The sequence below is a fragment of the Cydia fagiglandana genome, chromosome 16 (genome assembly GCF_963556715.1).
Source record: "Cydia fagiglandana chromosome 16, ilCydFagi1.1, whole genome shotgun sequence".
Classification (NCBI taxonomy): Eukaryota; Metazoa; Arthropoda; class Insecta; order Lepidoptera; family Tortricidae; genus Cydia; species Cydia fagiglandana.
The window spans coordinates 7,134,411-7,160,032 of NC_085947.1; the positions used below are offsets into that span (position 1 = coordinate 7,134,411).

General features: G+C 36.7%; 1 protein-coding gene across 1 annotated transcript; it reads left to right on the forward strand.

Annotated features, from left to right (window-relative positions):
* The first annotated feature begins 470 nt into the window (after nucleotides 1–470).
* LOC134671831 (asparagine-rich protein-like) lies at nucleotides 471–25,519 on the forward strand. The gene is made up of 3 exons (XM_063529674.1): nucleotides 471–552; nucleotides 23,197–23,319; nucleotides 23,435–25,519. Exons 2-3 carry the CDS (start codon nucleotides 23,224–23,226, stop codon nucleotides 25,343–25,345), a joined length of 2,007 nt encoding a protein of 668 aa, XP_063385744.1. The 5' UTR covers nucleotides 471–552; nucleotides 23,197–23,223; the 3' UTR covers nucleotides 25,346–25,519.
* Nucleotides 25,520–25,622: the final 103 nt, after the last annotated feature.

Here is a 25,622-nt window from a genome sequence, read left to right on the forward strand (position 1 = left end):
TTCTGGGTCGGCCTTATTTGTATTTTGAGCCAAAATCACTGTTTCTATGTTATCACCTACAACTTGTTACTCTAGCTGTAAGTTTTCCTAACAAATAAAATAAAATAAATATAATAAAATATTTATTTAGTTACCTACAATATGTTTATCCAGTATTTATTACTATAAAATTGCACAATTTTCGAAATACCAAGTAACATTTGTAAAATAATTTAAATTACTTAAAGATACATTTTAACTGACCGCGCAACAGTAGCGCCGCTAGCGGTGGATTCTCGCGATATTCTCTAATTCAAACTTTTTTGAAAATATCGATACGAACAGCACTGGCCAAACTGTGGTATCATTTGTGCATATTGACCTGTCAATTTAGTTCGCGAGTTTCTGGAGGCAACCTTAGGCAGCTGCCTACCCCTAATGGAAATAGGCGTGATTATATGTATGTATGTAATATGACAAATTCTCAGGGATGCTGAGGAAGCCGAATACGACAACGAGGACTCGCAGGAAGACTCGCAGCACGAGGATGAAAGTGCGGCAGTCGACGAAAGGGTTAGTGTTTTTTATAACATTTTTTTTTTATTTATCATCAGTATCATCACTGCTTATTGTGCGTATATACCTAGGTATATTTGTATATATAGTGCAGGGATGTTGCGGATGCAGATTTTTGACATCCACGGATGCGGATGTCAATTGAGCAAGAATATATATAGGTGCGTTAAAAAAGTAGGTATATTTAATAAACAGTAACTTGGGGGCTATACATGAATTACGTCATTTTAAATTAGGGGAAGGGGGTCTGGACATCAGATGATGGTAGCATGACGTAGGAGGAAACGGGGTCATTCGAAGCATGATTTTAGAAGGGGGGGTCAAAAATCGATGACGTAATTTATGGACAGCCCCTTGGCCGAAATTTCTGGATCTATTTGATTTCGTTATATAGGTACATACCAGGGATGTTGCGGATGCAGATTTATTGACATCCGCGGAAGCGGATGCGGATATTTAAAGCCTCACATCCGCGGATGCGGATGCGGATGTCAAGATTTGGTACTTAAAAACGTCAAATATTACATGTTTAGAATTTTTATTTTATTAAACGAAACGATTAGTATTTGAGCAAGAATATAGGTGCGTTTTATCGTGTGGGATCTAGACGATTTCGTTATATATGATGACGAAATTACCTAGCTCTTACGCCGCCGGCGCCGCCGCTAATACGTTCCTGTTACCGACTTGGTCGACATCCGCATCATGCGGATGTCGCGCATCGATTTTATGCGGATGCAGATGCGGATGATGAAAATAATACGGATGTTCCGCGGATGCGGACGCGAATATTCGCAATATCCCTGATAGGTACTTAATAATGAAACTACGCCGCCGCTAAGACGTTTCTGTACTGACTTGTTCGACATCCGCATCCGCATTAAGATCCGCGTCGATTTATGCCGATGCGGATCTTGAACATAATGCGGAAATTCCGCGGTTGCGGATGCGGGTGCGAATATTCGCAACATCCTCGAATTATAGTGCTTCTAATCGTGTAACTAAAATTTGAACCAGGGCTCGGAAACCGGTAATTGCTCCATACAAAAATACCGGTATTATTACGTTCTTTTTCGTTCTTTGGTTTATTATAGTAGTATACCCTATAATGGACGTGGAACCAGTAATGGGACAAAAAAACATATATCCTCTAAAATAAGTATCTAAAAGTAGTTTATAAACACTGGCTGTATATTATCATAAATAAGAGTCCTAGAGCTGTTTCAGTTTGAAGTTTCATTAAATTTGGTTGCTTTTTAAGAAATTGGCGTCAACCCAAAAGTTGTCGTGTCACTGAAAAAAAATACCACTACGAATTCTTAACAACTTCGCTAAGAGAGGTGAGTTAATTTATTAAATTTCAATTAATTAATACTAGATGAAAACTAGAATGTGTTTTGTTAATTGAATTTACCATGAGATAAGGTATACACACACTAAGTTGTGACTCCACAGATGTAAAAAAATAGTGGTATTTGGCCCAATCCCATTATAGGAGCTGTAAAACTGCGTACCTCCTATGATGGGACAAATGACAGAATGATGCTTGCCATGCCATAATTTCATGTTTAAACAATACAGAAGTAAAATGTAGTTACGAAATATGTCAATCAGGAGGTATTCTCGGACTTCGGATAAATTAATATCGTTTTTCCAAACTTTTATTTAACTTGCCCTGTTAGTTAGTGTGGGTCCAATCTTGGTAGCTGAATTTGAGCCACATTTCGATTTCCGGTTCAGTTGAAATTTTGTGTAAGTACGTAATTAAGTATGCAAATCGGATGATAATGCAATATTATGATAACATGGACCTAATCTGATGATGGAGACAGGAGGTGGCCATGGGAACTTTATCGCAATAAACCCTAACTAATTGTGTTTGGGTATATTAGAATTGTCTCGATGGATCTAATACAATAATAATTGGCTGTGGAAAGAAAAATACATTCAGCGATAAAAGCATATACCAATAATTGATTTTTTTGCCGTAACTTATCCCCCATTTCAATATTTTATACTCATAGAGCAATGTCCATTATAGGGGGCCCATTACTGGATCCACGTCCATTACCGGGGGCCCATTACTGGAGCTTTGGTGTCCATGACTGGAGAAAAAAAGCATAGTTTTAATTTGTTAAATATGTGGAAACTAATTGCTGTTTCTTTCATACAACACGCCTAAAATATGAAAGACGGATAGGACTTTCATCTTTTAACACGCTAAGCGGTAGACCATTTACATGTATACGGGAAATATCATAAATACTCCAAATTTCCTCTTAAATGTCCCATGACTGGTGCTGTTACTATATTTCTTTTTTAATTAAACAATCTGATAACACAAATTCGTTACCTCAATACATGATCCAGTCTTACGTAAAAAGCATAAAATAATTAAAAATATTGGTCTATTTCGGGGTTTTTAAAAAATACCGGTTCCGAGCCCTGATTTGAACCACTTCCCGGTATCTGAGTCAGCTGAAATGTGGAGTACGTAGGTATATTATCGTAATTCCGATGACAATGCAATAATATGCTAACATGGAGCTGATCTGATGATGCAGTCGGAAGGGAAACCAAAGGAACATCCAGTTTAGACTCATTAGAAAGTTCTCTAGAAGTACTTACCAGGAAATATGAGAAGAAGTAGAGTACCTAAAGTCAGCAATAAAAGTGTGTCACAATTTTTTTTCTACAGTAACTTATTTACCAGCTTCAATTAATAGTAGAAGAGCGGGCCGCTTTTCTAACCGACTTGATACCACGATGAAATGCACAATGGTTTCCCATAAAAGTGATGCTAAGTCCGAATTCGATAGTCTGCCACGGCGGAACTTGCCGAAAGTACGAAAAAGAAGGCCACTTCCGGTGCCAAAAAAGGGGGTTGATTTAACCCATCTGATACCGAAATAATAGTTATGGCAGCAGTTAGAAATTTACATGTAGACACATAAAAGCGAAGTCTGTCAGTATTTTTTTTGCCGGAAGTGCTTGGCAGACGCTCTCAAAGGTGGCCACCGGGACCCCTAATTTAACCCATCTGATACCACCATGAAACCAATTCCAGTCGGTAGGTATGAACCCTCATGTCAGGAATATACACCGTGAAATTTTAGTGGTTGTTTTCCCGCGGCAGGGCGATTTGCTATCGGTAGTACTTTCGAATTATGATAGACGAACTTATAAATAAACTGTTTTCCAAAAAAAAAATACAAAAAAATAACCTAAACTCGAACAAGCGAAAAACAATAGTAACACACTAAAACTGCAAGTCGACGACAGTTCCCGATATTGTAAACAGATAAACAAATAAACAAGCACATGTTACTTTTTTAAACTGTGTAACAGGCTAGAGTGCTTTACTGTTTGACAACTGAAATTAAAATGTACTTAGACTGTTCCTTCACGATTAACAGTTGAAATAAAACCTTTTTATTAGTTTGATGATTGCCATTACGTTGTGTCAACTTTGGTAAATCGAATAATTACATCCTCTTCTGTGATAACAGATCCTGTCAATGTCATCACTGCTATTTCTAGTAAAATGGATCGACATTACGAATATTCTAATTTAGAGTACGTCGCGATGGTGCAGCTGTATTTAGCTCAATAGTGGGACCGGATTTTTGCACTAAAAGTTTTGATAATTCTAAAGTTGAAAAAGTGATACTTATCTGATATAGGACATATTTTTAAGCATATATGCTATATATGATGAAAAGTTAGAACGAGCGTTAGATATAAATTAGGTATTTATATATTTTTAGTAATGATTTTTTAATATTGAATTAAAGTGCAATGTTTAAGTTCCATTGTTTATAATATGTATGACGCTTTATAATGTAAAATTATTAGAAATTTTTTTAACGTGCTTCTTTGTCAAACTACAATTAGCTTATTATTTTGTCGATATTGAATTAAAGTTTAATAAATCCACAACAACATATCTAAATTTATAAGTTAATAGGCAAGCTAAAAAGCTAGAAGAATAAGATATATGCTTTAGAATTAATATACGTTTTTTGTCCTATAAGATCTAATATTGAATTAGAGTCTGTAAAAATAAGTCTATTACTATAAAATAATATACGCAGCCATATTATGGAAAGTAAGAAATTTCTGTGTGTAGCTTGCATTGTAATAGTAAAATCTAGTTAAAAAGGCGCGAAATTCATACATACGCCGCGCTGGTCCGTCAGTCGCCGGCGCGGCGCTCGAGAGCCTATCATAGCCTACCTATACCTCGCCCCTCGCCCCACCTCCCGCTCAGTAACACTGTCTGTCTTTTCTTATCATTCATTTGTTTGTTTACCGTGCACATATATAAATTAGATGCGGACATTACGTGAAATTAAAATATCTTATTAAGTAAAAATACCTACAGCTGGTCAATCAGATCTTGTCAGTAGAAAGAGGCGGCAAATTTGAAAAATGTAGGTGCGAAGGGATATCGTTCCATAGAAAATTTGAATTTCGCGCCTTTTTTTAGTGACAAGATTTGCTTGACCAGCTATATTTCATTATCTTGACTAATATTGTAATAAAAATGTACAAGATATTCACAACTATTTTTTACTATACATAGTTTGTCAAAGGACTGTCTCTTTGACCAACTATACCTATTTCTGGTTCCTATTGTCATGTCCTGTCCTATTCAACGTCAATATCATAATATGTATATTATAAACCAACTGATCAATATTACACGGTATACATCCTGAATATACAATAAGGTAAGTGGCCTCACTTACCTTATTGTATATTCCGTGTGGGCCGTATATGCCTATATACAGCCCACCTTAAATTAAAATGGTTTTTTTTTAATAAACAGGATATGAAGTATGAAAAACTCACTCAAATAGGTTTCTCATTTATTTAAGTTTCTTCATTATACCAAAATAGTTATAAAAATATTACGATACTCTTGGAAAATATACCTTTTATAAAAGTCCTATTATGGGCCTTATTGAACACTACCAGTGTATTACTTAATCCCGCAAAAAATAATCATTTAGACAGTAGGTAATAACAGATTTTATTGTTTTTCACTTAAGACTTATACATATACAAATAACAATATTTGATACTTCATAACAGGAGGATTTATTTATAATAAGTGAAAATAATTATTTTGGGTCTTAATAACTAAAGATATAAAAATTGTCTAGTTTACGCGAAAATAGTAGGTAACTAAACATAAATCTTTATTAGTTACAGTAGTCTCATCTTTTAACATCTGGGGGCACGGCAGTGCCCCCGCCAAGACGAGAAAAGCGCAAGGGCACTATCTACCTTTTCTCGAAGCGCTTCGTCGTTTTTTGGAACCCTCATAACTTGGGGTTGGATTATACCAGATAAACAAAGTTCTCGGACTTATTAAGCATATCAATTGCATAGCTCTTATACTTTAGATTTTATTCATATCTAAAAACTTCGATTTCGTCACTGACTCACTCACTTGATTATCATCAATACCGGGTATTTCCTGAAGTCCTCTAAGAAGCTGAAATTTGGTATGTAAGATAGTTTTAGTACACAAACAACAAATAAATTCAAAAAAAAATTATCCCTAAGGGGATGAAGATGGGGTTTAATTTTGTATGGGAAATCAATAATCGCTGAACCGATTTAGTTGAAATTTGGTATGTAGATAGGTATTGTCATGGGGAAGGATATAGAATAGATTTCAACCTCAAAGTTTACCCTTACGGGGTGAAGGCAGATTTCAACCCCAAAGTTTACCCTTACGGGGTGAAGGGTTATATGGGGAATCAGTAAGAAGTACATTGTGTAACAGATGCCCTCAGATACTTATTTCAGGATTTTTAATAGTAAATCACCCCCAACCCTTTAAATTAGGGGATGGAAGATTGTCATAAACAACTTACAAAAAGAAGTGAAATCCCATCAAAAACATTTTGATGTACAATGTTGCCCAAACGAAACCATAAGGCTCGCACTGTCAAAAAGTTATCAGATCTCTTGCCAAGCTTCTAACTCTACAAGCCCTCTAACTTTACTAGCTCTACACCAAAAGTGTGTGGCTTGGCCGTTTCGTTTCTACAAGAACTATTGTATGTAAGTATAATACAAAAACCGCCCAAATGCGAGTCGCACTCGCGTTCCAAGGGTTCTGTACATTACACAATTTTTAACAATATATTTTTTTAAGAGAAAAGTGAGTAGTCTTTAAAAAACCCGTAGGTATCGGAAAACTAGGTACTTAAGTCCGACTCACGCTTGACTGCACATTTCTAATAGGTTTTCCTGTCATCTATAGGAAGAGAGCTAATATGTGTATTTTTTTCATAATTTTAGACCCAGTAGTTTCGGAGATAAGGGGGGAGGGGGAATGGTCATTTTTTGCGTATTTTCTTAAATAACTTCTAAACTATTTATTTTAAAATTATGAAAAAATATATCTGAGATTCTTACAATGAGCCCCTTCGTTTGATATATATATATATATATATATATATATATATTTTTTTTTTTTTTTTTTTTATTGAACAATAAGCTAAATAAAGTACATTATTATTACAAGACCCATCGTGGGCAAAACCTTGAGGAGGTTTGTATGCCGATGGGGAGTTCGAGAAAATAACATGACAATATACATATCTATCTTATACTAATTAAAATTCTAACAAAATTCTCTTATATTAATTCACTAGCTGTGCCCGCGGCTCCACCCGCGTGGAATTCGGTCTGTTCTATTTCTCTTCCTCTCCCCTGGAGGCGGAACTTGAAGTAAAGTTGACAGATGGATATGCTAGAGGACTGTAGTCCAGATAAAATATTTTACAATTAAGTACCACTAAATAAAACTACACTCCAAAATCATTAGCTTTTCTCGCCCTTATTCAAATTTTACACGTGATTTAAACGACAGAGTAGTAGGTGTATATCGGACGATACAGTAAGGTATACGCGCGCGAGCAAAAGCGAATCGGCTTGCCTGGCGAAAGCGCCACTCACCGTGGTCTTCTTTAGACTCCTGAGGAAAGCCACGTGCCCTTTGTAACCTCAATGCGTTGCGAGACTTTCGCGAATCATTCGATTTTAGGGAAGGCATGGTAATGCGTATAAAATGCGAGTCCCAAATCGTTTGATTCCGCAAACGACCAGTGCCGGATTAAGATATTATTTTGATGCCCTAAGCATTTCTAGACCATGGTGCCCCCTCTCCCTAGGGTCGTCAAGATTATATTGATTTTTTTTTGGTCAATTGAGTGACTGACGTTCATTGCCGCATTACAGCTGGATATGGAAATCAGTCACATCATTTTATCACAAAAATTGAGAGTCCTGCAGCAATAACGTTGCAACAGAGTAATGCTGCTGCAGTCGCCACCTGAATATCACCTTTATCATATCTTAGAATGTTATTGAAAACGCGAGCGAAGCGAGCGCGAAAATTTTTCGATATAAAAACGAAATTTAATAGACAGTTGGTCGTTTTTATTTTTAGTATGGAAATCAGTCACATCTTTTTGCACAAAAATTGACAGTGTTGCAACAGTTACGTTACAACACAGTAATACTGCTGCAGTTGCCACCCGAATATCACCTTTATCACATCTTAGAATGTTATTGAAAACGCGACCGAAGCGATCGCGAAAAATTTTCGATATAAAAACGCAATATGATAGACATACATTTTTACTTTTAGTATAGAAATCAGACACATCATTTTACCACAAAAATTGACAGTACTGCAGCAGTAACGTTGCAACAGAGTTCTATTTTCGATATAAAAAACGCAATTTGATAGACAGTTGTACATTTTTACTTTTAGTCCCAACCAGGCGCGAATCCAGGATTTCATACAGAGAAGGGATGTGACAGTTTTCTATCAGCCTAGTTTCGCATAGGGCTTGATATTTAAGGGTCTCAGCGAGGTTGTTTTCATACAGAAAAGATGCAAGAAAGCAGAGCTTGGAATTGACCAAGTTAATTGTATTGGCGAAATGTGAGCAAGGCAGAAGGCCCAGCTGCGAAAGAGGAAAGCTTGGATTTGGATCCACGCCCAAGTGTAATTAAGGCAGAAGATAATTTTTGCCGTAAGGGAGAATGCCTTGCATAAGACCTCACGCCGAACTGCAAAAGAGTGTCTTGAAATCGAATCTATGCATGTAATCACGACTCTTCTACTGCTCGCTCTTTGGCTTCACTCGAAAGCGCTACTTGATAGGATGCTTTTAGTTTTCGGCTTTCACGGGGCCCCTGAGACCTAACTGCCAAAGAGTTATCACTTTGATAGTTAGGTCTCAGGATCGCGGCTAAGTAGCAACTCGCCTTGGCCGACAAATCTGCCGTGCACGAGAGCAAAATTCGCTATAAAATCGGTAACCTATGTCGAAAAAATCGGCTGACCGCAAGCCCGAAAGCAAGATTTTTCCATTACTTTAAGGGCGTCCGCGTAAGGTCAAATCGAATGCCTACGTTGGAAATGTTCATACGTACCCTCACTCTCTTACTTTTAGTATGGAAATCAGTCACACCATTTTATGACGAAAATTGACAGTGCCGCAGCAGTAACGTTGCAACAGAGTAATGCTGCTGCAGTTGCCAACCGAATATCACCTTTATCATATCATAGAATGGTTTTGAAAACGCGAGCGAAGCGAGCGCGAAAATTTTTCGATATAAAAACGCAATTTGATAGACGGTTGTACTTTTTTACTTTTAGTATGGAAATCAGTCACATCATTTTATCACGAAAATTGACAGTGCTGCAGCAGTAACGTTGCAACAGAGTAATGCTGCTGCAGTTGCCACCCGAATATCATCTTTATCATATCATAGAATGATTTTGAAAACGCGAGCGAAGCGAGCGCGAAAATTTTTGGATATAAAAACGCAATTTGATAGACAGTTGTACTTTTTTACTTTTAGTATGGAAATCAGTCACATCATTTTATCACGAAAATTGACAGTGCTGCAGCAGTAACGTTGCAACAGAGTAATGCTGCTGCAGTTGCCACCCGAATATAATCTTTATCATACCGCAGAATGTTATTGAAAACGCGAGCGAAGCGAGCCCGAAAATTTTTCGATATAAAAACGCCATTTGATACACAGTTGTACATTTTTAGGGTTCCGTACCCAAAGGGTAAAACGGGACCCTATTACCAACTATTACTAAGACTCTGCTGTCCGTCCGTCCGTCTGTCACCAGGCTGTATCTCACGAACCGTGATAGCTAGACAGTTGAAATTTTCAATGATGATCTATTTCTGTTGCCGCTATAACAACAAATACTAAAAACTGAATAAAATAAAGATTTAAGTGGGACTCCCTTACAACAAACGTGATTTTAGACCGTAGTTAAGCAACGTGGGGCGGAGTCAAGTACTTGGATGGGTGACCGTTTTATTTTTGCCTGTTTTTGCATTATGGTACAGAACCCTTCGTGCGCGAGTCCGACTCGCACTTGCCCGGTTTTTTTTACTTTTAGACCCAACCAGGCGCAAAAAAGTTTGCCCCTCCTTCCTAAGTAGCGCCATAAGATTCAGGGGCAAACTTAAATCAAGCGAGTATTGTGGCTACCCCCCCTTATATGAGTTGAATTTTTATAGCCTATAACCTGGCCGAAGATTTTCCCGAAAGATTAGTAAAGTTTTCATCAAAATCCGTTCAGCCGTTTTCACGTGATGCGCGTTCAAATAAACAGACAAACAGATAAACAGATAAACAGATAAACAGACAAAAATTCTAAAAACTGTTGGAACGTGTTCTGTTATCGATTCTAAGTATCCCCAGCCAACTTTTTTTCAAATATCTTCCATGTACAGACTTTCGACCGTCTACAGCTTTATTATATGTATAGATATTCTAATTCTCTTATATTAATTATAACAAGATATAGTTTTTTTTTATTCTATTTATCATTCATCTCAAAAGTGACCCCTTTATTTTAATTTCTATTATTTACTTTACGTGTATGTCCTTGGGCTAGAGACTTACATGTGTATACCAAATTTCAACTTATTGGTGCAGTAGTTGCGGAGCAAATAGGCTGTGACAGACGGACAGCCAGACACACGAGTGATCCTATAAGGGTTCAGTATTTTTCCTTTTGAGGTACGGAACCCTAAAAATAATGAATTTAATAAATTTTTCACCTTATGCCCATGTGGCGGTAGCGAAACAGCCAAGCCACATATTTTGACTAAGGTGTAGAGTTAGTGAAGTTAGGGCTTGTAGAGTTTGAAGCTTGGCTCGACAAGAGATCTGACAACTTTTTGACAGTGCGAGTCTTATGGTTTCGTCTTAGCAACAAAATTTACATGAAAATGTGTTTGGTGGGATATTTTTTTACAGTAAAAATATTTATTCGTAACAGTAAGTATTATCTTTTAACATAATTTTTACAGTACATCTGGTGCTACATTACGACCGGTGCTATAATAAGCACGTTAAAACACTCCCTTTGACCGTGTTTTAAAATTCGTCACTCGCTGCAAAATATCTATTTTTCGCAATTCTATCGTAAAAGAAAAGAAAACTAACGAAGAGGTTTTACGCATACGAGGGCCGCACTGAAAGTTTTGCGTAACTTTTGAATAAAATCATTTATAACCATAATAATACATTTATTGCTTCTCAAAATGTTTCCCTTTACATTCTATGCACATATTCACTCGCTCAGACCATTTTTGGAAGCATGAGGCCCAATCACTTGACTGCATGTTTTCGACGTGGTGATGAAACGTAGTAACTGCCTTGTCCGGGGTCTTAAATGTCAAACCCCAAATTAAATCCTTAATTTTGGGAAATAGATAGAAGTCACAGGGTGCAATGTCTGGATTATAATCCGTATAAGAGACATTTTCCACGTTTTCGTAATTAAAAAATGTTTTTGCCTTTATTGCGGTATCGGTGGACGCATTATTATGACGCAGGAGGATGCGGCTTCTCGGTCGTCTCTCGCGGTCTTTTTCAATGACTGCGGGCACACAAATGGTAGTGTACTACTCAGTATTTAACGTTCTTTTATTATTTAAAAGTACGGTACAAAAAAGTCGCGTTTAAAAAAAACAGACGATCAAAATGTTTGGCAACGCTTTTGGCTTGTTGAACTTCTATGGGCCTCCTGTCACCTTCGAAAGACCCATTGACTGGACTAATGCCTTTTTTCCGGATCGTAGCAGTAAATCCAGATTTCATCTCCTCTAACGATGTTATATACAGCATTTGAACTTTCTTGCTTGTACTTACGCAGCATTTCTCGGCACCAGTCAAAAAGTACCTGTTTTTGGACTGAAGTTAATTCGTGAGGAATCCAAAGACAACAAGGCTTCCCGACTTTTAAATATTCTTGTAAAATCTTTTGTATTTGTCTCATACCTATCCCTAATTGTCCTCAAATTTCGTCATAGGTGATTCGTGGGTTTTCTTCAATGAGTCGTCTCACAGTAGCCACGTTTCCTTGAATGATCGCCGTGGACGGTCGACCTTCACGAAAATCATTATCTAGAATAATACTGTCTCTACTAAATTCACCATACCAACGCCTCACGATGCTCAGATGTGGTGCTTCAATCCCAAAAGCATTTTGAAGGCAAGCACTACACTCTTGCGGAGTAAGCGAACTTTTAAAATCATAACAAAATCATAGCTCTAAAAATATTTTCGCGTTAAAGCCACGTTCAACGCACTGACTTACTTTGACAAGCCATTAAAAACAAAAGACGATCGATTTGTCGCCAACATTTGTCACATTCCATAATCAAAAGCCTGTATTTTTTTTAAATATACAATTCATAATTTAAATGTTTACCAGTGGCCAGTAGTGCAAAACATTCAGTGTGGCCTATGTAGTAGGAGAGAGGAGGAGTTTGTTAAGAACTATAGACAATAGAAGAGGAAGGATGCTTGGGCACCTGATACGACACGACGAATTTATCAAAAATATCATAGAAGGGAAAGTTGAAGCAAACAGGAAGAGGGGAAGACCAAGGAGAGCGTACATGGATCAAATAAAGGAAAAGATCAAAGTCGTGTCGTATCGGGCTGTCAAAGAGAAGGCGGAGGACCGCCAAACATGGAATTTGCTCCACCGACAAGAGTCATACTCTTAAATATATGATGATGATCGTAAATACCTACCTATGTATTAACAAAAAAAAGTCACTTGTAATTAGTTACTGCCTTTAAAAAGTATAAGTGCCTCAATGTTATTAGACTTTTTGATTCTTTAAAACGTCTTTAGGTCAATAAAGCAAGTGAAAAATTATTAGAGTTAGACCAAGAAAAGTCTGCAGCAATTTTGACAGCCCACGCAGTGCAAGTGTTATTTATAAGTCATAATTTCATAGAAGTTTCTTCAAATCGACCTTATTAATAAGAGATTAAAAATATTGAAAATTATCTTAAAATATTTTAATCTAATATTTCATCTCATACGTTCAATAAGGCCCGGGACTAGACCTTTTTACCTGCACTGACAGTGGGCCTTCTTAGCAACAAGTACAAATTCAGAATAATTGGGAATAATAGGGAGCAACTGCTATTTTTGAATGCTGGGCCTTGTTACCCGCCGGGCCTCATATGCCTGCACCTCATCTACCTTATTTATTTGTTTTACAAGGGGAAAAGTTGTTGATTAACCGCTCGTGCTAATATTGATACCCAAACAAGCGAAACGTTTTTTTTTATTAAATAGGAGGCAAACGAGCAGACGGATCATCTGGTGGTTAGCGATTACCGCCGCCCATGGACACCCGCAACACCAGAAGGGTTGCAAGCGCGTTGCCGACCTTTAAGATGGGGGTCTTTGAAGGTTTGAAGGTCGTATCGGACAGTTCATTCCACAGTTTGGCTGTTCGAGGCATTCACAAATTCAAACATTCTAAAATTGAACCACGAGCGTAGTTAGTGGTTCGTAAAGTTGAACCTTGAGCGTAGTGAAGGTTTCAAGGGACGAAGGTTAAATAAAATTTTCACCACATCAGCTCGTAAAGGCCCTCTTGATTGTTCGTAACGGATAAGAAAAGTGGCATTTAATTTGATGCAAATTTTGAGTTGTTACCGTAGGTAAATTGGATCAGTTGGTTGGTAATATTGACTTTAAAATGATAAATATTGAATAACGTCAGTTTGAAATTGATTTTATGATAAAGTAAATATTATCGGAGATGATCGCTCTTAAAAAATATATGTCGCTAGTCATTTATAACCTAAAAGCGCCAAATTACGCAAAATTATATTGAAATGACACCTGTGTATTGAATTTGAAGAATACTTTAACAAGGGTAGTTATCTGTATGACAATGCACCTAAAATAATTTTCAAATGTATCTATTATTTCTGTACTTAACACGATAACGAATTCTACGTAAACGAAACCGCGGGCAATCCCTAGTACATATAGAAATAAATAAGGGAAGGTAAGTTTCCATTAGTGTACTGTGTAAAATAACTATTTACCATTGATAATAATTTTATAAACGCTTTGCGTATTTTTAAGGGCACCGCGCTAACCGCTAGCCCGCGACCGTCGATCGCTGCCTCCTGCCACGGCGCACAGCGCGGCGCGCGCAAACGCCGCGCGTTTGAAATGTAACTTAATATAAGCTCGGAATGCATACTTACGTATCAGTATTTAGTGTCGCCGTGATTTTATATTTCTAATCTTTTGTGTGAGAAGTAAGATCTTTATTATGACCGTGTAATATTAACTCTACAAACTTTAATTCAATATTGGCTATACTGCTTAACGAGAAATCAATATCTAGACAAGCACATTGTCTACATTTCTAACTTTTTACATGTATACTAAGTTGATAGATAATATCGTAATTTTGCAATATCAGCTACTCTAATTCTGTATTTTCATAATAATTCCTGTTTTTACGTTCACCAGAAAGCAGCTGTTCCAGATTTCTAAAAACCGAATAGTGTGAATAAATTAAAGTGTTATTGAATATGTTAAAGTTTTTTGTAACTTTAATTTTATATTTACATAGTTATTTAGCAAAAATTAAAAATTTAAATATGGCCGAACGCTCCACCTAAAACTTTCTAACTTTTTACATGAATGTTATTTAACATGCTTACAATAACATATCAAAAAAGAAAAAACTTTAATGTTATCAAAATCCATTTTTGTTCCACCGCTGGTCTAATTACGCTAGGGCTAACTACGACTCCCACGCCGCCCGGCGACTTTACGCGGAACCGGACCATTTACAGTCGCTGTGTCTTCGGGGGATTTTAAACCCCCAAGTTCCACACGGACTAACAATTGTCGCCGCAACACAGCGGCTGCTTAACCACGGGCAGTTTCAAACGCCAGCACATGCACAGGGCAGAGGTGATTGTGTATTGAACGTGGCGGATTGCAGTTCGAACAATTATTGCGGTATCGGGAAGTTTAAGTGTTTGTTTAAGTTTTTGATCATTAAAAGCTTGATCTTAACTTGTTATGTTTATTTTTAAGGATCTGCAAACTAACTGCACGTAAAACGTGTGAAGGAAAAATAAATGGAACTACTTTTTAGGTTATTTTGTTTCATTCACTCAAAAGAATTAGGTAGGTACTACTGCAGTGCTACTACTGGTGTTAGGTCACTTTCGAGTTTCGATCGACACATTTATAAATCTGGTATTTCTTAACATTATTTAAAAAAAAGATTACACATCGACTGTATATCGATAGCAGAATCATTTCGTTGCGGGAAAACAACCACTTCTAAAATTTCACGGTGTATAAGTCTGCCAAGGCTTTTCCTGCGGAAACACCTTGGCAGACGAGATTATGTGAGCAAGGTAACCATCGGTTACCGTACACTAACCCATCTGATACCACCATGAAACCAATTCTGCCGCCCTAAGCTAAAAGGCAGTTTTTCGACATTTTGCCAAAATGGACTTTTTGTGATATTCGTAATGTAGAGATCGAGACGCATCGACCACTTTGGCCCGTTTTCCGATAAGTGGCTTAGTTTTCGAGAAAAATATCGTAAAAAGACCGTATTTGCACTAATTCTCGTTCGTTCCTAGTCTAAAAAGCGACTATTTGACAAAGCCAGGCTAAAACAACGTATATGCAGCTATACGTTTTTTTACGCTCTGGTTTGCGTAAAATCTTATCCACCATATCTAGCCTAAAATAACGTATAAGCCAAAAACTAGGCTAAAAATACGTAAAAGACGCTATACGCACTTTAAGATTAGGATCTTTAGCAAAATTTTAGATCTGATACTAGTCTAAAAAATCGTATAGTATTTTTTTTTGTTTAAATGTCTCATACGCCATTTTAGCCTAGTATCACTTAACTTTTTTACGTCACCATAATAGTCTTTAGAAACGTATAACTATTATACGTTCTTCTTATTTTGTATGGACATCGTATTAAACGCAAACAAACTTTTAAAATGGTTGAAAGTGCGTCTAACTAGTCTATAACGCAGTATATGCTCCAACCTTCGTCATGCTCCCCGCGCGCCGAAAGACACCTTTACGCTAAGTAAAAGCCGTCAGCCGCAAGCGCAGGCTTGTGGCTGCCGGAATGAGAGCGGAGGGGGCTTTTTGCGCGCGAAATATTGACCGAACGCCAAGGTTAAAAAAATACTTTATTATTGCATTACCATCATATGTTATCAATAATATGTAATGTTTACAATTAGTACCTTCGAGTATTATCATTTTTATCAAGGTATATACTTTAAAAATGCCTCGCAAATACTTCCGCTCGATAGCAAATACGTCTTTCTAGCGTAGTTTGTGATGGTAAAATTGTTCATACGTACTTTTCTACAGCAAACGTTGTTTAAGTTTTATTTATTCATTGGACGGTTTGACTGCTTTTATTTACATAAAATCTAATTGATATTACAGCTAATCGTATCGGGTTTAATTCCTTATAAGCCAAGTAGGTATTTGACATTATGAAGAGTTTAAATCTTATTGAAAAATGTTTTAAAGGGAAATTTAATGAGAATTCTTACGGGCAGTATAACATTTTCCGCCTAAGTATTTAGATAACCAGGACAAAGGACCATGGGCATCTTTGTATGGAACCTGGGTCCATCCGAAAACCAACTGAGAATTAAAGATAATATAATATACATACATACATATATATATATATATATATATATATATATATATATATATATATATATATATATATATATATATATAAGTAGGTTTTATCTAGTTCATATCGCACCAATAGATTTCGATAAGAAATATCGTAAATTAATTACTGCAAATTATATTACGTTTTAATTATCAAGTATTTATATATTACAGTACTATCTATTACGTTTTATAAAAAAACACTATGTATCTTAAAATAGGTTGGTATGTTTGTGTATTAGATAATAGTTGTATGTTAAAATAGTCAAAGCTATGAGTTTGTAATCTAATAGAAAAATAATTTTATTGTGAATCTAATTTTTAATAACAACCGCTAAAAGGCGTTTTAGAATTAAATAAATGACAGAGTATGTGCAGGAATTAATACACTCGTATTAATTTTATTGCTAATGTAGACTACATAGTTCGCTAACGTATTACCGTGCGATGAAATTCCATGCCTATTGATAAAAAACTAAAATAACTATTAGAGATGCCACGAATTCGGTAAAACACTATGTATTTTTTGAGTTACGTGTATGCAAAAACTGATCACCTACAAAGATAAATGTTTGCTAAGATTTAAGTCAGCAGCAAGCTGGGTTCTCCATACAACTGTAGTTACGCTCTCATTTTAAAACGATTAGCTAGATTGCTCTAAAACTTTGTACTCAGTAAAGGATAAGGTATATCTATGCCTGTAATTAATGTGTAGTTTCAGATACCATAGAAAAAAATACAGCGAAAATAAGTTTTTCATACAAAACTTATGTTTCCTCTATTTCATTAGTTTTGTTGGAATATAAACTAATTAGGCATTGGTATAGATATACCTCATGTCATTGTATGTGCAATTTAGTACAATCCAACACGTTGTTTTAAAATGAGTACGAATCTCCGTTTTTATGGGAAGTAAAAATTCGGCTGAGCTTACTGCGGACTCTGTTAAGTTTCGTTGCTCATGCTCATTAGAAGTATATGTAATGTCATTAGTAGAGTCGAGTAAATCTAGTCTATTATACAAATAAAATCAGAAAGGCCGTACACTAAAAATTTGTTACATATTATGGGGCTATTCCCACTAGTTAGGTATCTACCGCCAAGTTGTTACCAGTGGTAACTACTGGGAATTTATATCCCACTTTTCTTCCCAGTAGCTACCACTAACTCAGTTTTGTGGTAACTACTGGGAACTTCTTTTTCCAGTAGTTACCACTGGTAAAAGGTGGGATTTTTTCCTAGTAGTTACCACCAACATTTTTTACAGTACAGTTTAAATGTTTGTTTATTATATGAACACAAAACACTATACTACCAGGCTATTATTAAAAAAACAAGATCCAGCGATTACTTTTTGGATTATAATCTTAATTACCATACAAAATTAACACATAGATCGGGTTTTTCCCACTAATTACCATCAAGTTGTTACCACTGGTAAAAGGTTGGATTTTTTTCCTAGTAGTTACCACCAACATTTTGTTACAGTTCAATAGTAATAAAAACAGTATAAGTAGAATACTATAAATATAGAGGCTTTATTGAACCCTAACAAGATTGTAGTGGTAACTACTCCCATTAGTTACCACTGGTAACAACTTGATCGTAACTAGTGGGAATAACCCAATTTATATGTTAATTTTGTATGGTAACTGAGATTATAATCCAAAAAGTAATTGCTGGATCTCGTTTTTTTAATAATAGCCTACTAGTATGGCGTTTTTTGTTCGTATATAAATAAACATTTAAACTACGTGACTGTTTTTTATTCCCATTTCTTCCATAAATACTAATCTATAAAACCGTATATTCTGTGTTTTTGTTGGTATACGTTTTTTTACACTAGCACGCTAGTCGAAAATCTGGTCAAATTCATAATTTTTCCTAGTATACTAAACAAAAAGGCCGAATAGCTGCTATAGGGTCTTTTAACTTAGGATCTCAAGTGCGAATTATTCATTGGTACTAAGCAAAAAGGCAGCATGTGACATATACGGCATTTTTACCTAGTTTCTACTTCGGAACTAAGTTAGAACGCCGCATAACGCATGTTTACCGCCTTCTTGACTAGTACGACCTACTAATTTTTAAGCTTAATACTAATTTAAAGTGTTTTTTATAAAATAAAAAAAAACTGAGCTGTTTCAAAACATACTATAAATACCTAAAATAAGTACATATATATACCTACCACATACAAAAAGAAAAAATGGAAAAAGTTTTACCGTTTCGTAGAAATTCAAGAAAGATGTTTGGGTTGGTTTTTTGCGATTATCTCGAAACTAGCTTTTGTCGAAAAACTGCCTTTTAGACTAGGACGGCAGAATTCCAGTCGGTAGGTATGAACCCCCATTTTACGAATATATAAGTCTGCCAAGGTTTTTCCTGCCGAAACACCTTGGCAGACAAGATTATAAGCAAGATGATCATCGGTTACCGTACACTAACCCATCTGATACCACCATGAAACCAATTCCAGTCGGTAGGTATGCACCCTCATTTCAGGAATATATAAGTCTGCCAGGGCTTTTCCTGCCGAAACACCTTGGTAGACGAGATTATGTTAGCAAGGTGTACATCAGTTACCCTACATCAACCCATCTGATATCACCATGAAACCAATTCCAGTCGGTAGATATGAACCCCCATTTCAGGAATATATAAGTCTGCCAAGGCTTTTCTTGCCGAAACACCTTAGCAGACGAGATTATAAGCAAGATGACCATCGGTTACCGTACACTAACCCATCTGATACCACGATGAAATCAAGTCCAGTCGGTAGGTATGAACCCTCATTTCAGGAATATATAAGTCTGCCAGGGCTTTTCCTGCCGAAACACCTTGGCAGACGAGATTATGTTAGCAAGATGTACATCAGTTACATGAAACCAATTCCAGTCGATAGGTATGAACTCGCATTTCAGGAATATATAAGTCTGCCAAGGCGTTGGCAGACTTGACTTGGCAGACTGGACTTGTCAAACAAGGTATCAGATGGGTAAATGTAAGGTAACTGATGTACACCTTGCTAACATAATCTCGTCTGCCAAGGTGTTTCGGCAGGAAAAGCCCTGGCAGGCTTATATATTCCTGAAATGAGGGTTCATACCCACCGACTGGACTTGATTTCATCGTGGTATCAGATGGGTTAGAGTACGGTAACCGATGGCCATCTTGCTTATATAATCTCGTCTGCCAAGGTGTTTCGGCAGGAAAAGCCTTGGCAGACTTATACATTCCTGAAATGGGGATTCATACCTACCGACTGGAATTGGTTTCATGGTGGTATCAGATGGGTTGATGTAGGGTAACTGACGTACACCTTGCTTATATAATCTCGTCTGCCAAGGTGTTTCGGCAGGAAAAGCCCTGGCAGACTTATATATTCCTGAAATGATGGTCCATACCTACCGACTGGAATTGGTTTCATCGTGGTATCAGATGGGTTAGTGTACGGTAACCTATGATCATCTTGCTTATAATCTCGTCTGCCAAGGTGTTTCGGCAGGAAAAACCTTGGCAGACTTATATATTCCTAAAATGGGGGTTCATACCTACCGACTGGAATTGGTTTCATGGTGGTATCAGATGGGTTAGTGTACGGTAACCGATGGTTACCTTGCTCACATAATCTCGTCTGCCAAGGTGTTTCGGCAGGAAAAGCCCTGGCAGACTTATATATTCCTGTCATGAGGGTTCATACCTACCGACTGGAATTGGTTTCATGGTGGTATCAGATGGGTTAAATTAGGGGTCCCGGTGGCCACATTTGAGAGCCAAGCACTTCCGGCAAAAAAAATACTGGCAGACTTCGCTTTTATGTGTCTACATGTAAATTTCTAACTGCTGCCATAATTATTATTTCGGTATCAGATGGGTTAAATCAACCCCCTTTTGTGGCACCGGAAGTGGCCTTCTTTTTCGTACTTTCGGCAAGTTCTGCCGTGGCAGACTATCGAATTCGGACTTAGCATCATTTTTATGGGAAACCATTGTGCTTTTCTTCGTGGTATCAAGTCGGTTAGAAAATTTGCGGCCGGCTCTTCTACTATAAATGAAATGAGGTTCAGGGCCAACTCTTGCAAGCTAAATTAGACCCACACAGTATTTTTATGGGATACCCTCCTCCAATTGAGGGGGGATTTAAATCTTCTCAAGGCAGAGGTGTAGAGTAGAGATGATATCCGGTTACTATCCGGTATCCGGCCTATCCGGCCATTACTTATACCGGTTAGTGACCTACTATCCGGCCGGATACCGGATAGTAACATTGCTTCATTTCGGAGTAAACAAATTTAGCTTGTTTGTTACTGCACGACACCTTGCACTTTGAGACTATGCGCTGAAACTTGGCACAGTTAATTGTTAGCTGGTCTTGAGCAGATACAGACCGGGAGCCGTCGAGTGCCACGTCTCATTTAGTGGGGGGGAGGGGGGAAGTTCGACGCCCGCCGCGCTTCACTTGGAGCAACATTTCTCTAAAACTATCCCTATTAGGACATGTGATATATCATTGTCGGATAAATTAAGGATGAGAAATCTAGTTTTGGAACTAAAACAATGCACTTTCTAACAAAAAAAAAGCGTAAAGTAGAAAAGACTAAAAAACGTATTTGTGATTTTTTCATAATTACCAATTTTTTTTTTAAGTGTAGCAGGAATCTGAAAACAATAAATACAGTTGTAAAGCTACACTTATTACGTTTAAGAAAATATATAGTTTATTATACAAAACTGTCGATAAATGGGAGATAAAAAATAATAATCAGCGTGGGTCAGAGTGATCTCAATACAAAATACTATGAATGTGGGAAAGTTACTTATAATTTGTTCTACAATCGTTTATTTTTTTAAGTTTTTCGTAAATAACTCGTAAACGGTAGCCCACAGCAAAAAATAACCTTTTACGTAAATAATCTGTTTCAGATTTCTTATAAAATGAGTGCTACTGTTTTTCGCCACAATCAATATTAAAAAAAATATTGAAGGGAGAAAATAAATACATAGGTCCCCTTTTTTAGTCATTCGTAAATAACTCGTAAACGATGGCTAATAGCAAAAAAATTTTTAGTTGATGAATAATTAGCATAAAATTTCCTATATAAAAGGTTATTAAAACTTTTTGGCTAGGATCAATATTAAAAACGATATTAAAGAGAGAAGATAAATTCTAAGGTCCCCTTTTTAAATATTGATCCTAGCCAAAAAGTTTGAATAACCTTTTTAGTAGGAAATTTTATGCTAATTATTCATGTATAAATATATTTTTTGCTATTGGCGTTATTTACGAATGACTAAAAAAGGGGACCTATGTATTTATTTTCTCCCTTCAATATTTTTTTTTTAATATTGATCTTAGCGAAAAATAGCACTTTATAAGAAATCTGAAACAGATTATTTACGTAAAAGATTATTTTTTGCTGTGGGCTACCGTTTACGAGTTATTTATGAAAAACTAAAAAAAATAAACGATTGTAGAACAAATTATAAGTAACTTTCCGACATTCATAGTATTTTGTATTGAGATCACTCTGACCCACGCTTAATATAATTTTTTATCTCCCATTTATCAAAAGTTTTGTATAATAAACTATATATTTTGTTAAACGTAATAAGTGTAGCTTTACAACTGTATTTATTGTTTTCAGATTCCTGCTACACTTTTAAAAAAAATTGGTAATTATAAAAAAATTACAAATACGTTTTTTAGTCTTTTCTACTTTACGCTTTTTTTTTGTTAGAAAGTGCATTGTTCTAGTTCCAAAACTAGATTTCTCATCCTTAATTTATTCGAAAATGATATATCACATGTCCTAATAGATATAGTTTTAGAGAAATGTTGCTCCAAGTGAAGCGCGGCGGCGTCGAACTTCTCCCCCTCCCCCCCCACTAAATGAGACGTGGTTCTCCATGTCTACCAGTCTGTATCTGCTCAAGACCAGCTAACAGTCAACTGTGCCAAGTTTCAGCGCATAGTCTCAAAGTGCAAGGTCCCCATACCACGGTGTACAGTAACAAACAAGCTAATTGGATTTAAGAAACAGACACGGTCATAATCGTACTTGTTTATTATTTTAAAACAATTTAATCATTCCACTGACTTGCACGCGCACTCATTTCGAATCTAGAAATGAGTCCGCGCGAACGTTTACTAGGAAACAGGTCAAACCTGCAGAATGCGCACCTGAAAAATCGAAATGTAGGTATAGCTCCGCTGGCCGATTATTCGGCGGCCGGATACCGAATAATCGGCCGATGGTCAGGCCGAATATCCGGTATCCGGCCAAACAACTATCCGTTGCATCTCTAGTGTAGAGTTACGAGCCGGTGTAGCTTTATTTGACGCATTGTATTATGCCTACTTGATTAATAAACTATCTTTTTCTTAAACGTGCTCTAAAGGGGCCCACTGATTAACAGTCCGCCGGACGGTCTGTAAGTTCTTCGGAACTGTCAAAACGTTGTTCTAACTGACAGGCCGATGCCGTCCGGTGGACTGTTAATCAGTGGGCTCCTTAAGTATACTTTAAAAATAATCGATTTACTCTTAGGCTAACATTAAAGAGGAGGACGTAGTAATGGAGCCGCATCCCAACAGGAATTTTTTTTTCAAGCATCATGTCGCGGAAAAGAGTCCAGAAGAGCGGACCACCAAGGAGACCACAAATGATAACGTAATAATAATTCGATTTTATTTATTATTTTATCTGCGGTATATTCTACCACGTAAATATATTTAGTGCCTCCCAAGAAGTTACATATCAATGTATATTCTAATGTATCGAGCAGTTTTCAGAGTTCAAATCGGCAAACAGAATCGAAGGGCCGGATGAAGATGCTTCCGAAAAGGAACAGGATCAACCAGTGATTAAGAGGAGATATGACCGGCAAAACGAACTTAACAACCGTAAGAATCAATTTATTCAAACGATGGTAAACCAAAAAGAAAACGGTGTCATTCGTAATGTTCCACTATTTAAAAGAATAGATAATGCTGAGCAGGAAGAAAGCAATGATAATTTGTACGAAAGCGACTCTAATCAAGAATACAGTAGTAACAATGATAAAAACAAACGTAACGATGACCCTGCTGAACATCTTGGACAATCTAACTATTATAATCACTATTACAAAAAATCACCAACCGAAAACAAAGAATCTGAAGATGATCCATATGAGGAAATCAATGCAGAAGATGCTAATCGTGATCGACGTGATACAAATGATCCTGATGAAACTATTGACAACGGCAATACTCAAGATATGAAACAAAAGAAAGATTTAGAAGACTTCGAAAATGAAGCTGAGCAAGCCATTATCCAGAGATATGTGAAAAAACTTAACAAAAAAGAAGTGGATAACCTAATGAATACTCTTTCAGAAGATAAGAGAACAATATTAGAGCAAATTATTAGCGATGGAAACAATCAAGCGAGCAGCTTAAACAAACGAGAAATAACTAAAAAAGCGGAAGCCGCAGAAGAAAATAATTTCATGGATGGAGTCCAATCGGATTCTAATAAAATTTCAGGCCCACTTGTAAATTTTAATCTGGCCAGTGGAATAACTAATGCAAACAATGACCAAACTGGAGTGACCCCAGCCATAGAAGAATCTAGCACCAGCGTTGGTGAAAACGTGATAAACAAAAGGTCCAACCAAGAAGGGGTCTCAGAAAAATCTGAAAACGGAGCAGTTATTACAAGCAGTACGGAATCCGTAACAGTTAAAAGTGAGAATAAAAGAGAAGTAAATGTTAACGAATTCAATAACGAGGAGTCTCCTGTTAACAGCTTACATATAAATGAACCGCAGCAGTCTTCTGTCGTTGGTTCACAAGACGAACTTTATGCTAGTTCTCAAGATGAAGATTTGTCACAATTAATGGACGATGCCGTGCAACTAAATTACGATTATCGTTATCCGCAAAAACGAGATTTAATGCAAGAAAACAACGGAAACATGGCAGAACCTATGAAGTCTTTAGAGGAATCATTTTCCGATAATAATAATAACTATGAAAACACTGGTTACACTGGTGACTTGAATATGATGCCTTTAAGAAGGGTCAAGAGAACAAAAAATATACATGCAGTGAAAAAGCGAGCAGCTGCTATTATGCCAGAGTCTAAAGTAGCGTATGTTCCCGAAAATGAAGACGAGGATAATGATGAAGGGAACGAGATTTACGATAATGGTTTTTTTGATAGAACAGCAAGCTTTGCAAAGAACGCCAAGAGAGTTAACAAGGCGAGTGACACGAGAGAAAGCGCTTTAAAATTGAACATAGACGGGAGTCAAAATGTGTTCAAACGGTCAAGTGCAGAGGGAAGTCATGTCGATGACGTTGCTACAGACAATATGAGCATCGGGTCTGACACTGATAGTGTTTTGTCTGGGGTGGAAGGAGTCAACGAAAATTTGATGTACAGTGGTGGATGTCGGAAAAAACGAGCCGCTGAGGAGATTACTAAATTGGTACCCGTCGAAGATATTAACATACTCACAAATACTTCGCGCTCGTCATTAATGGGTGACACCGGCAGACCTGAAATCTTTGGGGTAAGTTTTAATAGCAATGATGCCTTTGGGTCTCCTTCAAAAACTTACGATGGAGAATTGGGCCGTTATAAAAGAATACGGCGATTAAAACACTCGTCAGCTTTGAAGAGCAATAACACAACTAAAGTCGCAAAGTAATAGATTCTTGATGATAACTTGATAACATTTGTTTGTAAGTTTTTTTTATAATATGTTCGGAACGAATAGTTTTAATTACTTTACATTAGTTATTTTAGAACTTGTATTAAGTTTTACTATTGATGTTGTTGGTAGGTATCTATATGTATTGTCAGGAATTATAACACTCTTAGAACAATATAGCTCGTTTTTTATTACCTAACCTTCCACTCTAAATTTACAGGAATCCTAAGCATACCGAAGGATCGCTTTAAAAAAATACTTATTGTCAAATTAT

Excerpts from the sequence above, each read along its gene's own strand:
- LOC134671831 (XM_063529674.1), top strand. The coding sequence starts at position 23,224 with ATGGAGCCGCATCCCAACAGGAATTTTTTTTTCAAGCATCATGTCGCG. Across the intron at positions 23,320-23,434 it reads AGGAGACCACAAATGATAAC|TTTTCAGAGTTCAAATCGGC; the intron begins GTAATAATAATT and ends TGTATCGAGCAG.